Below are 16,672 nucleotides of genomic sequence, written 5' to 3'. Positions count from 1 at the left end.
CTGAACCTTGGACCTGCTCATAGATTCAAGGGTGTATGTTATCCCCTCGTAAGTGTCCCATGTAAAGCCAGTTTACTCAAGTTTCCACAGGAGGGAACTTGCTCCCATTTAAGGCAATGCCAGTGGAAGTGTGTTTGTGGCAGAAAAAATATTCAACTGAAAAGAGTAAGAGGATTTGGTCTAACAAGATGCTCAGGAAACTTTCCAACATCAGTGTGCATCCTGCAGCAAAAACTCCTTGCAGCAGATTGAAAATGCTACATAAGCTTTACACTGGAGGAGAAAGTCTGGGCCAATTGGTCCTACTGGGATAATTATCTTTCACAGAAAGAAAACATCTTTCTGTTGAAATTAATTGATGAATTCAGGATTCTACTACATACAGCAGAACATGTACACAGTCATATTTTTAAGCATTTCAAGTTACTTTACAGTTGGTACTGTTATATCAGAGTAAACTATTTTAGTATGCATAATTAACAAAAGTATACTCTATATTTTAAAAATTATCCTAGCCTTCAGAACTAGAAAACGTTTGGATAATATTTTGAAGACGAAGTGCTATTATTATTATACATACCATGGATCTGATTCTCATTTATACTCGGGCAGGGTAAAAGTCTTAAAGTTAGTGCAAAATACCAGTGTAATTTACACCCACTTTAAGGTATCTTTACTCCGCCAGAGATATGTAAACGAGCCTTAGTGTAAAGGAAAATCAGGTCTCCCATATGATTTTTAAAATATTTTGATAGGCTTTAAATATATAAAACTTCATGAACGCATGGACAAAATATAGCAAGGGTTCTTCTCTTTCCAGAACAATAAAACACAGCGGTAAAATAATATTTAAGCATATCGGAATCACATATGATCTGAATTCATGAACACAAACACATGAAAATGTAAATATACCTTTTTATTATTTTACTCTTAACAAAATATTTAATCTTCCAGGCATTTCTATGTTGCTCATATCTTTAGTATTGATATAGTATACTATATAGTCAGCCTATCAAAATTTAAAACAAACTACTGTGGCATACATTTAATATATATAAGCAGTGGTGAGCGAGACCTGGTTCGCACCGGTTCACTGGAACCGGTTGTTAAATTTAGAAGCCCTTTTAGAACCTACTGTTCTACGAGGGACAACCAGTTCTAAAAGGGCTTCTAAATTTAACAACCGGCCAAAAGTGGCGCCTTAGGCGCCGACTCCATGGGTGCTCCAGGGCTGGAGCACCCAAGGTGAAAATTTGGTGGGTGCAGAGCACCCACCAGCAGCTCCCTGGCCCACCCCGAACAGCTGATTCGCGGGAAGCGGCGGGGGCGCGGAGAAGCAGAGCGGGGCAGTGCGTTCAGGGGCGGAGGCAGAGCGGAGGTGAGGTGAGCCGGGGCCGGGCGCGGAGCTGCCGGTGGGTGCTCTGCACCCACCAAATTTTCCCCATGGGTGCTCCAGCCCCAGAGCATCCACAGAGTTGGCGCCTGAGGCACCACTTTTGATGTGATCAGTGGGGGGAGCGGCCGCTCCGCCTGCTCCCCCCCTATCTACGCTCCCCCGCCCCTAGGAGCCAGAGGGACCTGCCGGATGCTTCCTGGGAACCGCCCCAGGTAAGCACCGCCAGGACTCCCCACCTCACCCCCCGGCAGGTCCCTCTGGCTCTTAGGGGCAGGGTGGGCACCCACTACAGTGACCCACGAGACCCTCCCGCCCAGTTCTGGGGGCAGTCAGGGGACAGGGGAGGGGGGTGGATGGGACAGGGGTCCTGGGGGAGGGGAACGTCAAGAAACGTGGGGGGGTTGGATGGGGCAGGAGTCCCGGGGGGGTGGGGGCGGGCCATGACCCCTTCGGGGGGTGAGGAGGGAACTGGTTGTTCAGATTTTGGCAGCTCATCATGGTACACAAGCCCATGCTTTTGTAATATCTGTACAGTTCAGCCACATCGAAGCAGCTTTTTAGGATATGTCTCAATCCAGCCCCTAAGGACTTCACAATCCCATGACATTCTCAAGCAGAACTCTGTACATGTAGCCAAACTATTGTTTCATACCATCACTTCCACTTCTTAATAGCAGCTAAATATTTCACGTCAAGACTGACTTCTATTAAGATAGCAAAATCACAGCATCCTTATTTTTGAATTTTTTTTAGTTTAAACTTTAGATAAGTTATTCAGTGATTTGTTTTATTATTTCTGTTATTAGTTGTCAGGAATTATTATAAACTAGAACATCTCTATACTGCCCCCATGTGGGAATATATGAAAACAATACAAATTTCAATTCCCTTTAAGAAATGACGTGGTTCATTCTCTCTTCTGTGCACACATGTAACTCATGAAAATTAGGAGTTACATTTGCACCTCCTAGCAAACAGGTTTTACTCTTCATCTTCAAACTTTCCAATTCATTACAAGTCAATGGGATTTGTGCTCCTAAGATATTTAGACACTTGAAAATCGCACCACCCTCAGTTCTTGTAAAACTTGCAGTTATAGTAAGAATTTAATCCCCAAAATAATGGCCACAAATAAAATACTTTTTATTTCTGACCTCCAAATACATAAAATAAAGTTTCTTTCTGATGTATCCCTATATACTGTCATCTTTGTCATATCGTATTGTTTTACTCATTCCAAAATTACAGAAATATAAAAGTGATGTCTAAGGAAGGCTTGAACATTTTAATTCCTGTTTTGATACTATGAATACTCAAAGACAAACCACACAAATAAATACAAATGTCATTTATAAATATTGTAGTGGCATATAACTATTACATTCATAGATAACAGCTACAAATTGTAGTTTACCTGAGAACATGAGAGTCGACATTCTTCAATCCTGGGGATTAACTGGCAATCAGAAGTCCCCAAAATTATTACAAGAAGAATCTGAATATCAACTGCTAGCATCTTAAATTAAAAAAAAAAAACACCCCCACTCTTCGATTTATCCCTTAGAAATAGACCTTCTACTCTGACAACTCTCTCTCATGCCAAAACTTAAATACTGTGATATGAATTAGTCCCACCCACAGTACCTCTGAGCTAAGATCCTCCTCCTCCTGCAAATCAACATTTCAAAGTGTTTCTAATGTAGTGAAATGTGCTGGTTGTCTATGAAGTAAGCTTTACTCACAATTAGAAACTTATGTTCTTTAGTGAAAGCTAGTGAAATACACTTTCAGATCTGGATAATCACAGCAAACACCTTCCTTCTGGATTTCAGTATCTTACATTTGAATGAGTCTTGGAAAATTTGTTCCTTGTAGAATGTGTGTGTAAGTAAATATGATACTCATGAAAATTAAGGACTAACATCAGCTACTGATAGACAGAATGTGGGATGTCACTGTGCAAGGTCACTGTTAATACAATGCCATCCTGACCTGCAACGCTCTTTCCTATTCTATTCTTGAGTTTGCCATGAGCAGAGACTTCCAATGTGTAGAAATCAGAGAAACAGGGTAGTTAGACAATCCCTCCGATAGTCTGATTCCTCAAGTGACATAGCACAATGGAACAATAGCATCGCAAGACTGACTCTTGCTTCCCTTCACTGGGAAAGACAGACCTTTTTTCACCAAAGAAATGTGAGCTTTGAATTTAGTCTAAGTACTATTTGCCCTTAGTAGAAACGTTTTATTCTACCCTCTGTGTTCAACATTTCAGGTTTTACACAAAATTAGGAGGTGCACTCACTTCCCCAACTCTGAAAGCAGATCTTAGGTGAGTCATGATGCCTAAATAGTGCTTCAGTTTAACAAAGGGCGCAGGAACACCTTTCTAGGCACTGCTGTGCAGTGAGGGCAAGCTGAATGGAAGCAGGGTCATCAGGATGACAGTGGCACTGTTTGGAAAACTTTTCTGATGTTAAGTGTACCTTCACTGCAGGGGAGCAGCAGGACAGCGACACCGCATGCAAAAGATCAAGTTTCCCTACAAAGCTGGCTAAAATGGCAGATTTAAAGTTAATACCTGCCCATGTATCTACAAGGACAACAGCAGAGATGCCCCTGGATAAGGAAGCCTGTTCAATAGGGTTGCCAAGTCCTTGCATTCTGTTTTGGGCCACTGGTTAAGGTGCATAACACCTCAGTGGCCCTTTTAAAATGTAATTGAGAACAATAAAGCCTCCCTTAATTTCCTACCATGTGCCCCAATAGGAGAGCTTAGTGGGTGAGGCCGCTGACATCCACCAACACTCAGGCTAAGCTTTAGAGCTGGGATTAATTTTGTCAGAAGGTTTACTAGAGCTCAGCTACAGCCATTCATGCTGTATACACTACCCGGCCTTCATACCCAAAGAGGAGGTTTAGTTTTGAGAGAAAAAGCCTCTGTTCTAGTAAGATACCTATCCCAGTTCAAAAATATAGGGCATGACCAGCACTGGGTGTGGGATGGCCTTTGGTGCAAGTAATAAATAGTGAGGGCTGCTTCCTCAGAGGAAGGATGGTCCAGTGGCACTAGCCTGGGAATTGGGAGACCTGGATTCAATTCCCCGCTCTGCCACAGACTTCCTGTGTGACCTTGGGCAAATTAATTAGTCTCTCTGTGCCTCAGTTCCCTATTCGTTTAAAACAAAAAATTGGACTAATAGCACTACCCTACCTGACAGGGCTGTTGTGAGGATATGGACATTAAAGATTGAGAATGCTCAGATACTATGGTGATGAGTGCCATATAAGTATTTAAGATAGACAGATGTTGTTACTTGCAGGTCTGGTAGGCTGCAGGACTCTAGGTTTGACCAAGAAAAGCTCAAGGACATTCCCTACACTGGGAAACCTCTTTGAGCAATAGAGGCCTCTCTAAAGAAGGCAATGGAGACAGAGGTCACTTTGTGTTCTCACAGCTTTAGTGTAGACCAGCCCTGAAAGTCAACCTAAGTTACGCTACTTCAGTTACATAGGTTATAACTGTTATGTAACTGAAGTTGACGTAACTTGGGTCGACTTACAGCAGGGTCTACACCGTGCTATGTCGATGGGCGACGCTCTCTTACCTACTTACCTTATGTTTCTGGGGAGGTGGAGTACAGAAGTCAACAGGAGAGTGCTCTGCCATGAACTTAGCTTGTCTTCACCAGACCCACTAAAATCGACACAGCTGCAGCAGTACCAATTTAGCTATAAGTATAGACAAGCCCTCAGTTTCCTTCCATAAGTGAAGAAAGGGGAAACTTCTGCTTCAACAGCCAGGTTTCTCAATGATGGCTGGCTTCAAGAGAGCTCAGTACCTCCCCTGCATAGGGCACTTGCCCTCCACATCAACAGAAGCTGTGGAGTTCTATGGGCCCATTCAACAAGCTCCAAAAACTGAGCCATTCCAATGCATATAGTCAGCTAACCACTTTCTGTAGCTTGCCCAAGGCAAGATTTAATTTTCCCCTCTGTACATAGGAGCAGTCATGTATTGGTGCCAGTGCGGACTCGTGGCTCTTCCAGGAATGAGGTGCATGTCACAGATCTGGTCAGGCACCCCCTGCTGGCCACCCATCAGACTACTGCTGTGAGGTGAATACAAGCCTCGGTATCCCTAGACCCCCCCCCCCAAGGTGTTTTCGCCTTTGGAGCCTGAACGAAGTCCAGCCACTGCCCTATTGTTGGGGTCTTGAGATGCAGACCTGCCATCTAACACTGCTTTCTGAGAGCTAGAGTCCATAGTGCTGCTGCCAAGCCCCTGGGTGCAATCGTTTCCTGCAGATTTGCTCACATTCAAACAGACCTCTCCCAGAGCTCCACCCTAAGGTGTAAGCTTTGTGGTTTACTGTTTAGCTCTCTCGGAGGGCTGTGATAATTCTGAAGCATATAAAACACTCACACACACTTCAAACAGATTCTAAGAACCTAATTCTCCTTTACTTAATCAAATGAAGCATGAGAGAGTACAGATAATTTAGAAAACAAACATTTTTGATGCAGTGCCCCTCACTACCTTATTCTTCCCTTGGGAGACCATGTGGATTGAGGAAAGCAGGTAAGGTCCCCTGCCTCATGAAGCTGCTACATGCTGGATTGCTGCTTCATCATGGAGACTTCTTACCCATCCTCTGTGACCGTCCTCTCACCTGCCCAATGTGGCTCTCCTTATTTATACACCCTCACTTCCAACACCTGGACCTTTGGTTCTGTCTTTTGGTAACTTCCCACCACTCTCCTCTCCTCTCCCCTCACCCCCCCCTTCAGACAGATCAGTGTCTTCAGATTTTCTCTTCAGATCAGTGGTTCTTACTCATAACCATTGTGGTCAAAGCAAAATCATCAAATATTAAGTCCCTTCTCATTGTCCTCAGTCTGGAGTGTACTTGCTGCACATCCTCTCAGCAATGGTGGATCTACACATATACAGGCTTTTCATAACACAGTAATTTTATGTTGGCAATTAATTGATCTTTGACTATTAGCGGTAGATATGCCCAATGGCCTGTGATGGGATGTTAGATGGGGTGGGATCTGAGTTACTACAGAGAATTCTTTCCTGGGTGTCTGGCTGGTGAGTCTTGCCCACATGCTCAGGGTTTAGCTGATCACCATATTTGGGGTCGGGAAGGAATTTTCCTCCAGGGCAGATTGGCAGAGGACATGGGGGTTTTTCGCCTTCCTCTGCAGCGTGGGACATGGGTCACTTGCTGGAGGATTCTCTGCACCCTGAAGTCTTTAAACCATGATTTGAGGACATCAGTAGCTCAGACATAAGTTAGGGGTTTGTTACAGGAGTTGGTGGGTGAGATTCTGTGGCCTGCGTTGTGCAGGAGGTCAGACTAGATGATCTTAATGGTCCCTTCAGACCTTAAAATCTATGATTCTAGGATATCATTCAGAATTCATAAGTTGTATAGAGCCCCCAACTTGTCACAGGCCACAATAAATGCAAATTAGGACTTACATGTGATATACATAATGCTCTACTGGTATAATACTGGCAATGTGCGTTTACTGGAATCCTTATGATCTGGGCAGTGGATTTTCATTACTGAGTGTGGGGAAACTGTCAGAGAGATCTGTTTCTGAACCAATCTTTTGGATATGATCTTTCTTCCCTTTGTCTTGCTAATAGACTTATACTTTTGCATTTCCAAGTGTTCATATTTCAAATTAGACAACAGCATGTCCATCAATAAAAACACCATCGCAGAGCTGACAGTACACCCAAAATATTCTGGGTGCAATGTAGGACTTGCAGCCCAGAGGCAGGGGGAGCTAAGCTGGTTTGCAGTCACCTTTGTGCCCTCCCAATCCTGGACTGTTTGGTGGGATGGAGAGCTCCCTCCCCCAGCATAACTTAAATAGTCCTACGAGCTTGTCTAAATTACAGCAGCACCTCAGGGGTGTCCTATGATCCACTGCACTGCCTAGAACCTTTGCAGCACCATGTGCTGTGGCCCCTAAGCAAGGGTTTGCAAGTCAGAAGGCAGCCTTACACAGAGCTTGTGCAGGGGGAATCCTCCCTAGCTGGATATGTGACTTTTAGGACCCCCTTATGCCACTCCAGCCCTTTTACGTGGTGTAAAAGGGGCCTGAGTGGGAGGTGATCATCTAACCCCAAATAAAAACACTGCAGGTGGTTTTGGTGCACATTTCAATCCTAGTCAGCTAGGTCATTTTGTACCATTCTGGTCGATCATTTACATATTACAGTATAGCGAGGCACACGCTGGGCCCCTCTGATTTTGGCCCCTGTTGCCCTCTCTAATCAGTCAGGAAAGCCTCAGCTTGATGCAACACCAGTGTTCTTTATTTACAGTTGTTTTCCCACCACCACTTTCCACCTATGTACAGGTTTTGCAGCCAACTTTGCCAAATGTAGGCCTGGCCAGTAACAGATCAGAAGGCTCCTGGCTCCCACCTCTCTCTGTGCCTGGCCTTTCTCTTCCCCACTTCCTGTGGCTTCCTCCCAACCTGTATAGCCCTGGCTAATGAGGCTGACAGGCGCTGCCTGTTACCAGGCAGACACAGGGCTATCCAACCAGCCCCAATCCATTCCCCTTGATTGGGGCTGGAGTGGCAGGGGCTGATTAAGTGCTTCTCACTCAGCACCTTGTCACATACAGGATACTCTCTTTACAGGGTTTCAAGATTACCATTCTCATATTTATTAATGCAATCTGTTTGCATGTCTCTTCTGATATCAGGTGACCTTAAAGGATGTCTGTTCTTGGTAAATTGGGATCATTCACATCGGCTCAAATTATGGTTCCCAGATGATTTGCTTGGTCTTGGACATTTCTATGGCATGTCTTATACATAGGCTCTCTTTTCCCTGCAGTCCCACCCAGTATCTGCTGCTTTTATTGCAAATACAAGTTGTTTTTATTAAAGAATAGCATTTATCATCTTCTATTCACCCCTGCTTGCTTTTTTGCATGAAAAGGGTGAATCTGGCACCTTCAATAGTTTGGGTAGGCAAAAAAAAAAGTCTCTAGAGGAGGTCAGTATTTCACAACCTGGAATGTGTAAACACAAATCAGATTGCCAGCATTTTTCAAGGGCCTTGTGAGCCTCCCCCCCACACATTCTCTGTCTCAGACAGTTAACTGAAATAGATTTATTCAGCCATTTGCAACTTGATCCTAACTGTATGAGCAGCCACTAGAGTCAGAACATACTGACCCTGCTGGGTGATAGGAATAAAACCTCCTGTAACGCTGGGCTATGTCATGACTGACAGTTAATAAAGATCAGTCACAGTCAAGTGTGATGTACCCTTGTCACTCAAACAAGGTGCCAGAACTATCACAAAAACCACTGGACCTATTCTTGTGGGTAGTGGTGGAACCAACCCCTCCTGACTTTTAAAATAGATTGAACAAAACACTAGAAAATGTACTGAAATAACAAACCCTGCAGTAGCAGCAAGATGAATTGATTGGTATAACAGGCAGTTACTATCCCGTACGTTTTACATTTTGATTATATGAAATTCTTTGTTCCTCCTGAGCTTTGGAGATGTAGAGGCTAATTCTGATTTTAAGCCCCTGGTTCTGGAATACCTTATTAGGAATTCTGCACTGGCTATTCCCAACAAAGTGGGAACTGGATTCTGACAGGTATTGTAGAGAAACTCCCTGAGGAATCCCCAAGACGCTCTACATGTAGGGTGGATTCTTTCCTGACTGACAAATGGAACAGGCGTCTGTCAGCTAGACATCTTTAAAGGGTCCACAGCCCACCATTGGAAGATAGGCTATTCCATGGATCACAGATGAGGTCCATTCCTTGGTCAGTTCAGGAAGAAAAGCTAAGAATATAGAATCATTTTGCCACTAATTGTCCTCACATTAATGGCGGGGAGGTAAATGGCAGGTTTAACTGGTTCACCTTGGCTGACTTATCAGACATGTGGCCCATGGAAGAGCACTAAAGCACCATAGCCCAAAGTATGGGCGGGGGGGGATATCCTGAGAATATATTTTGTAACAAGGTACTGACCATAAGCAATCCTCCTTCCTTCCCCACATGTCTCTCCAAGAAAATGATATCACGATGAGATTTTTTTACATTACATTATGTGACAGTGGATAGGTTGGCAAGCCCTTCCACTCCCATTCACTGATACACGAGAGTTTTTACAGTTGATGAAACTCTTGTTGACAAGATGGCCATCATACAGGGGATTGCAGATGCAAAAATGGAGGGAGTACTCCATGACATAAAAAGAGAGCTCACTGTATTTCTATGAACTTTCCGCACAGTTGGGACCAGCATATTGGCCACAGAGCTTTGTAAACTTTGTTAATTGGCTTCAGTATAATCAGTTAGTCTCCTATGCAGCCATGGTTTACAAAAATCTCCACCTCTTGCAGCCCAGAGCCTTTAAATATTATCTTTGAGTTACTCATGGCAAATAATTTTTCTTCAACATCTGCTTATGCAAGGCTTGTACAGTTCTATTTTTGTTCAAAAAACGCTTTTAAAAGACTGGAGTACTCAGAATGGACTCATATGTTTTTAGGGAAGACATTGCTATGAACAGTTATCTTGTTGCTGGTCACCTTCTTTTCAGGGATAGAACAATCATTCATAGGTAAATATGAACTTCCTTGCAGTACTGTTGCACAAAAGGAGCTGCAGCATTTACAGGTTTTCTCCAACTGGAAAGTGTCTCCACAAACTAAGCATGGAATTTTCTTGTTGCTGTTCTGCAAACCTTTAAAAAAAGAGGGCAGTCATTAATTAACCCACATTTCAACTGAAGTCCATATTTTAAAAGTCCTTGTTATGCAAAATCATAATAAACTCTTCAAAAACTGCATTCAGTTATACTATATAGTACTTTTTCAATAGTAAAACAGGGCTACATGGAAACTGTGTGCCTCAGGTATTAATACAAAACCTGTTAATACATTAAAAGGACTCTGTATATACCACAACCACTTATAGACCATTCTATAAGTGATGGATGTGTGTGTAAGCCTTTAGGCAAGAGATTTCAGGTGACAGTGAAATATGCCCATTCGTTCCAACTCTTGGCAAACTGAACACCATATACCACATCCTTAAGTTATGTTTTTAAAAACACACTTGGCAGTATCAGTAGGAAGAGGATCCCTTGTGGGAAATCCCCCAAAAATGATGATGGTGGTGATGATGATACTTAGCAGATATGTAACACACAACATCTGCAGCATACTCTACAAACAATGGAAATTTTTCTTTAACTTTTTAGTGAATTTAATACTTATGAAATGTTAGGGCTTACAGGCCTTTAAACTGAAATCCTCTTCTTATCCACAGAACAAGTACAGACGACAGCAGCTGCAGCACCCATTGCCCTGATGACGTTTCAAAATTGACCTGGAGAACTATCGAAGTTCAGTATCCATGTTTGCTTAATCTTTGACCTCTCTGCCAATTAGGTTCCAGTTTGTGCTAAAAGATGGTGCTTTTGTAATGAGAATAACAGTCCACTGGAACTGGTCCGTAGTCCCCATATAGCCAGCAGACACAAATTATGGTCACTTCTGACCTGGATTACATGTGAACTAGTGATACAGAGGTGAAAGTGTCTGTACTCCAGTGCCAATCTCTTGAGCCATCCAGAGACAATAGGAAGTTGAAAGAGAATAGCCAGCTATCACTAGCAGAAATAATAAGGATTTGTGACCTCTACACAGAAGAAAAAGGAGTTGGGCATTAATGTGGATAGCTTAATAAAAACTTGTGCTCAATAGGCAGCGGCAATCCAAAAAGCAAACAAGATGTATGCTGTATAAAAAATGCAATCGAAAATAATCTTCAAAATATGGTATGCCATTATATTATATATACAAATGGTATGCCCTCACCCAGAATACCATATCCTAAAAACAATATAACAGAAATACAGGGGATTCAGAGGCAAGCAGCAAAACTTATTAGAGACATGGAGAGACTTCCAAAGGAAAAGGCTGAAAAGTTTGGGACTATTTATATTAGAAAGACAAATAACATGGAATATAATACTAGTAGACAAATAACTAGCTAAGCAATCCAAAAACTTATACTGTATACCTAACTTCTACTTTCTCTCTAAAATGTATTTTTATGTAATTTATAGTGAAATAATGCTAAACAACAGATATTACCTGATATTTTGGAAGGCTGAAGTAAAGGCCAGTCCAAGGGATTCATATTTTGAAAGGTAGGGGCTGTCTGATTTACTCTGTGAAAGCTTGAATCTGTTATTCCTTTTGCCTTGTTTATATACTGCACATGTTTCATCTCTGTGATGCTTTCTGTAGGTTTTAAAACTAAGCTGGGGAAATCTATGTGCCCAGTGGATTTCATGTGTGCATCCCTTACTTTACAACTTTTCCCTGGTGGCTTCTTGAGAGGCTTAGGTAAAGTGCAAAAAATAGCTTTTTCAATTTTCATTTTGATGTTTTGCTTGTTATTTACAGTTCCTATTGATTCTCCTTGTTTTTCATGATTGGGTGAGGTGCACTGAGTTGTCTGTGGTATTCTTGCTAATGTGTCAAGAAAATTAAAATTAGCGATGGGAGCAGCTTTCTGCCTTGATCTCTTAATACCAACTCCTTCCACAAAAAGGTCCGTAACATGGAACGGCGGCAGTTCCAAAAGAGGCTTGAGAGACACAAAAAAGAAATTAAATTTTTCAACAGACTCATGCACTACTAAATTATAAATGAAGACACTACTGTTCCATGGGTTACATCTATTCATAAAATGGGCTCACACAGCACTTTGTGTGACGAAGGATTCCATACCACTGGGACAAAAACTGCATAATTTAGAACTTACTAAGGCTACTAATTTCTACATGCTGTTTATTTTTCCACTTTATACAATGGGCCTAACACAGTGACCAAGGAAGATGAACAAAATAATAATGACAGGTTTCAGAGTAGCAGTCGTGTTAGTCTGTATTCGCAAAAAGAAAAGGAGTACTTGTGGCACCTTAGAGACTAACCAATTTATTTGAGCATAAGCTTTCGTGAGCTACAGCTTACAAGGAGAGTGATCACTTTAGATAAGCTATTACCAGCAGGAGAGTGGGGTGGGGGGGGAGAAAACCTTTTGAAGTGATAAACACCCATTTTTTCATGGTCTGTGTGTATAAAAACATCCTCACTGCATTTTCCACTTTTATGCATTAGATGAAGTGAGCTGTAGCTCACGAAAGCTTATGCTCAAATAAATTGGTTAGTCTCTAAAATAATAATGGAAAACTACTGAGACTTCTGCTTTTATACTAAACTCTGATTTATGGTTACTTCAGTCTATCAAACCCGTCACTCCTCTTTGTCTATATCATCCAGCTGTTGTACCCTGTCTGACACCTAAATTGTAAACTCGCTGGGCGAGAGTCCCTCTTCTTTGATACTTGTCTCTGTGGTGCCTAGCACAACAGAGCCCTGACCCTTGATTGGGGCTCCTTGGTGCTACGGTATTGTAAATAATAAATTACAATAACAATTATGATCAATGAGGTGAAAGAAACTTTTCAACACAATTAAAATCCTCCCCATTCAACTGAAAAAACTGGGGTAAAAACATAAGCCTTACAGCATGCCTTGTGGGTTGAAATTAAGAATAACAGACTATGTCCAGGACCGGCCCCTGAGAATGCCTGCTCCAAACACAGTATCCAACTCTAGGGATTGTCAGCTTGAACATCCCAGCTGATCTCTACTTTCAGGGTAAAATACAGTCTCTAAGAAACACAAGACTTACAAAAGCCACAAAGGGAGCTTAACAGCTCAAAATCAACATCCTGAACTGTACCCAGAAACAAAGCCAGCACAGGTGTAATATGCTTCCACAGGAAAATAATGCTAAGAAAGTAGGTATTTATTAGAGCTGGTCAAAAATTTAAAAATAAAAATATAAGGGGAAAGTCAGCATATTTAAAAGGGTTTTAATTGCATTGCTTTTGTAACAGTCCTTTTTTTGTTTTCTGAATTCTCCCAGAATGTTTCTTTTAAACTCAATTTTTGGTGATGAAATCAGAATTTTTCTAAACTTAGTTTTTTTCTATTTCATAAAACATCATCCTATGACTAAACTGACCAATCAAAATTGGCAATACCAAAAACTGGATTTGTGTGTGGTGGACAAAGCACAGCCTGAGAAGCCAGTCGATTAACTGATTCTGCACGTCTGCTGCAGCCTCCACTGCAACCACCATAGATCAAAACAATCCTCCAAACACTTACGCACATGATTAATTTTATACACATGGGATTACTCATATGCATAAGTGTTTGCAGGATCAGAGCCTGAAGTCATACCTGACCGGTTCAAGGCTCAGAGACAGCAGACAGTAAAACTGCCATCTGCTCTCCGTCAAGTACGTTCCCCTCTGGGGCACAGCAGGCCTGAACTTGCATCATATTCGCTCCTGGGGCTGCAAACATCTTATTTAAATTTGTTTTAACTGAATAACTAATTTATTGTGCTCTGTTTTTCTTCACTTCAGATATATCAATCAGCATAAAAAAGAGAACACTAAAATAATTTACTAATTAATATGAAGATTAACATTGGCTTCAGTCAGTTGCAATATGACTCTAGAATACAGCATCCTGTTCCTTCCACTGTAAGAACTGTGAACCAAATTAGCACACTGTATAGTTACCAACTGACCGATCAGTATGAAGCAATAAAGTTATAGCCATTACTGATTAAAGGTGGCTAACATTGGGAAAGGAAGTGTTTTGTTTAAATGACCTCAAACACACACAGGCCAAAATTCAATGGTGAGATAAATGAGCCCTGAAAATATCCAACACTGAAACATAACTTAAGAATGCTATTGACGTAGCTTGCACTCTTGTAGAATGAGCTCATGCCCATAGAGGGGGCATAGGCCACTTCATATGCAGTCTTGATGCAGGAAGTTATCCACTTATAGATCATCTGTGAGGAGACTGCCTGTCCTTTCATATGGTCTGCATATGACACAAACAAACAAGAGGAAGCCCGAAAGGATTTAGTCCTGCCCAGCTATCGTCTGACATCCAATGTGTGAAGATGATGCTCCTCTGGCAATGAATGCAGCTTACGAAAAAACACAGGCAAATATGCCGCCTGGTTTAAATGAAACTGAAAGACCACTTTCGACAAAAATTTCAAGTGCAGCTGCAATGTCACTTTGTCTTTGGAGAATTGTGTGTAAGAAAGCTCTGCCGTCAAAGCCTGCAACTCAAACACTCTCCTCACAGATGTTATCACCATGAGGCATGCAGTTTTTTGACATGAGAGGAAAGGAGCAGGATGCCAGAGGCTAGAACGGAGGTCTCATGAGAGCCACTCAGACTGTGTTAAGGTGTCACAAAGAAGCTAGTTCATCACGGGCAGATGGAGACAAAAGATTTCTTTCAAGAATCTCGCCATCATGGCACTGGAAAACACCGATCTTCTAAGAATGGGAGAATGAAAAGCTGAGATTGCCACCAGGTGCACCCTCAACGAGCTAAGCATTAAGATACGATGATTGAAGATGCAGCAAATACTCTAAGATGTCTTGGATACTAGCCAGCGTTGGCTGAACTCCACAGGCCAATGATCACATTGAAAAACTCTTCCACTTTGCCAAATAGGCCATTCTGGCAGAGGATTTTCTACTACTGAGCAGGACATGATGAACAGCCGCTGAGCATTGCTCTTCCTTCTCATTCAACCATGCAGCAGTCATGCCATGAGATGCAGAGAACTGATTGCAGGATGCAGAGTGCAACTGTGATTCTGTGTGAGCAGGTCAGGAAGGAGAGGAAGGGATATGGGAGGCTGAATCAACACTGTGAGAAGGTCAGAAAACCAGCACTGCCTTAGCCATGCCAGGGTGATGAGGATGAGCTTTGCCTAATCTGCTTTCAACTTGAGGATGACCTGTGGAATAGTTGGGATTGGAGGAAAAGCATACAGGAGAGCCGACTTCCAGTTGAGGTGGAGGGAGTTGGGCAGGGAGCCTAGACTGAGGCCCCCTTGAGAGTTGAACAGTCGGCATTTCCTGTTGTCCCTTGTAGCAAACAGGCTGATTGTCAGGATGCCCCATATTGCAAAGATAACTTGCAGAACACTGGACTTCAGCGACCACTCATGGTTCAAGGAAAAATTCCTGCTGAGATGGTCCACAAGATGATTCTGGACCCCAGGCAAGTAAACGGATAACAGAGTGATAGTCTTGTTGAACCAGAACAGCCACACTTGATTGCCTTTTGGGAGAGCACCTTGGAGTGTGCTCCCCCTTGCCTGTTCCCATAATACATCACGTTGGCAAGTATGGGAACTACTGAACCCTTGATGCGGTCTAGGAAACAGAGATAGACATTGTAGATGGCCCAAAGCTCCTAGACATTGATATGCAGTGGAACTTCTTGCTCGGACCCCAGGCCCTGAACCTTCAGCAACCCCAGATGCGCTCCCCAACCTACCAAGGAGGTGTCCGTGACAACAGTCCTGGTTGGTAAGCGCCAGATGAAGGGAATGCCTTGACATCATTCCCCTGAACCGTCTACCACTGCAAGGAGTCCAGGATTGACGGAGGTAGGAAGTCTAACCTGTCCAGGGGTGAAGGGTTGGACGGAAAACAGTCCTGAGCCACATTTGCAGAGGGTATTGGCACAACCTTGTGACTTGAGCCACAGGTATGCATGCAGACATGTGGCCTAAGAGCCTCAGGCACATGTGAACTGTCATGGAAGGCTGGGACTGCAGACTGAGAGAAAGGCTACAAATGGTCTAGAAATGGTTAATTGGCAGGAATGCTCCTTGAACTCGTAGAGTCTATTAGGGCCCCAATTAAATCGTTTTTCTGAGTGGGGACCAATGTTGACTTTCCTGTGTTTAGGATGAAACCCAGGCAGTCAAGTAAGTGCAGTGTGATGCATGCATGAGAAAGAACTTCTTCCCTTGACCTGCCCCAGAGCAGCTTGTCATCCATACAGGAAGACATGGATTCCCTTCTTCTTGATGTACGTGGTTACCATAACCATACATTTGGTAAAAATCCTAGGGGTGGATGACAGCCCAAAGGGAAGGACTGTGTACTGAAAATGGTGGTTCACCACAACAAACCAGAGAAATCTGTGGCTCAGGAGAATCGCCATATGGATGTAAGCATCCTGAAGGTCCAGAGCAGCAAGCCAGTTGTTCTGAGTCAATGTGGGGAAGATAGTTAATAGGGTGACCATATGGAACCTCACGTATCTGATATATATGTTGAGG

At 42.7% G+C, this 16,672-nt stretch overlaps 2 protein-coding genes across 2 annotated transcripts in view; both read right to left on the bottom strand.

The window, feature by feature from the left end:
• IL17REL (interleukin 17 receptor E like) overlaps positions 1-4,126 on the bottom strand; it is a 77,689-nt gene extending 73,563 nt beyond the window's left edge. Inside the window, exon 1 of the mRNA XM_074952366.1 lies at positions 2,814-4,126. Within this exon, the coding sequence (XP_074808467.1) occupies positions 2,814-2,915 (102 nt within the window). The 5' untranslated portion in view covers positions 2,916-4,126. The remainder of the gene's footprint in view (positions 1-2,813) is intronic.
• A 5,889-nt stretch (positions 4,127-10,015) lies between these two features.
• Positions 10,016-16,672, bottom strand: part of TTLL8 (tubulin tyrosine ligase like 8) — a gene marked incomplete at its 5' end in the record, with an annotated part of 50,589 nt that continues 43,932 nt past the window's right edge. Inside the window, 3 exons of the mRNA XM_074942382.1 lie at positions 10,016-10,151; positions 10,704-11,108; positions 11,569-12,067. Of these exons, the coding sequence (XP_074798483.1) occupies positions 10,987-11,108; positions 11,569-12,067 (621 nt within the window). The remainder of the gene's footprint in view (positions 10,152-10,703; positions 11,109-11,568; positions 12,068-16,672) is intronic.

Source organism: Natator depressus, chromosome 1, assembly GCF_965152275.1.
Source record: "Natator depressus isolate rNatDep1 chromosome 1, rNatDep2.hap1, whole genome shotgun sequence".
Classification (NCBI taxonomy): Eukaryota; Metazoa; Chordata; order Testudines; family Cheloniidae; genus Natator; species Natator depressus.
This window is presented reverse-complemented; position numbering and strand designations above follow the sequence as displayed.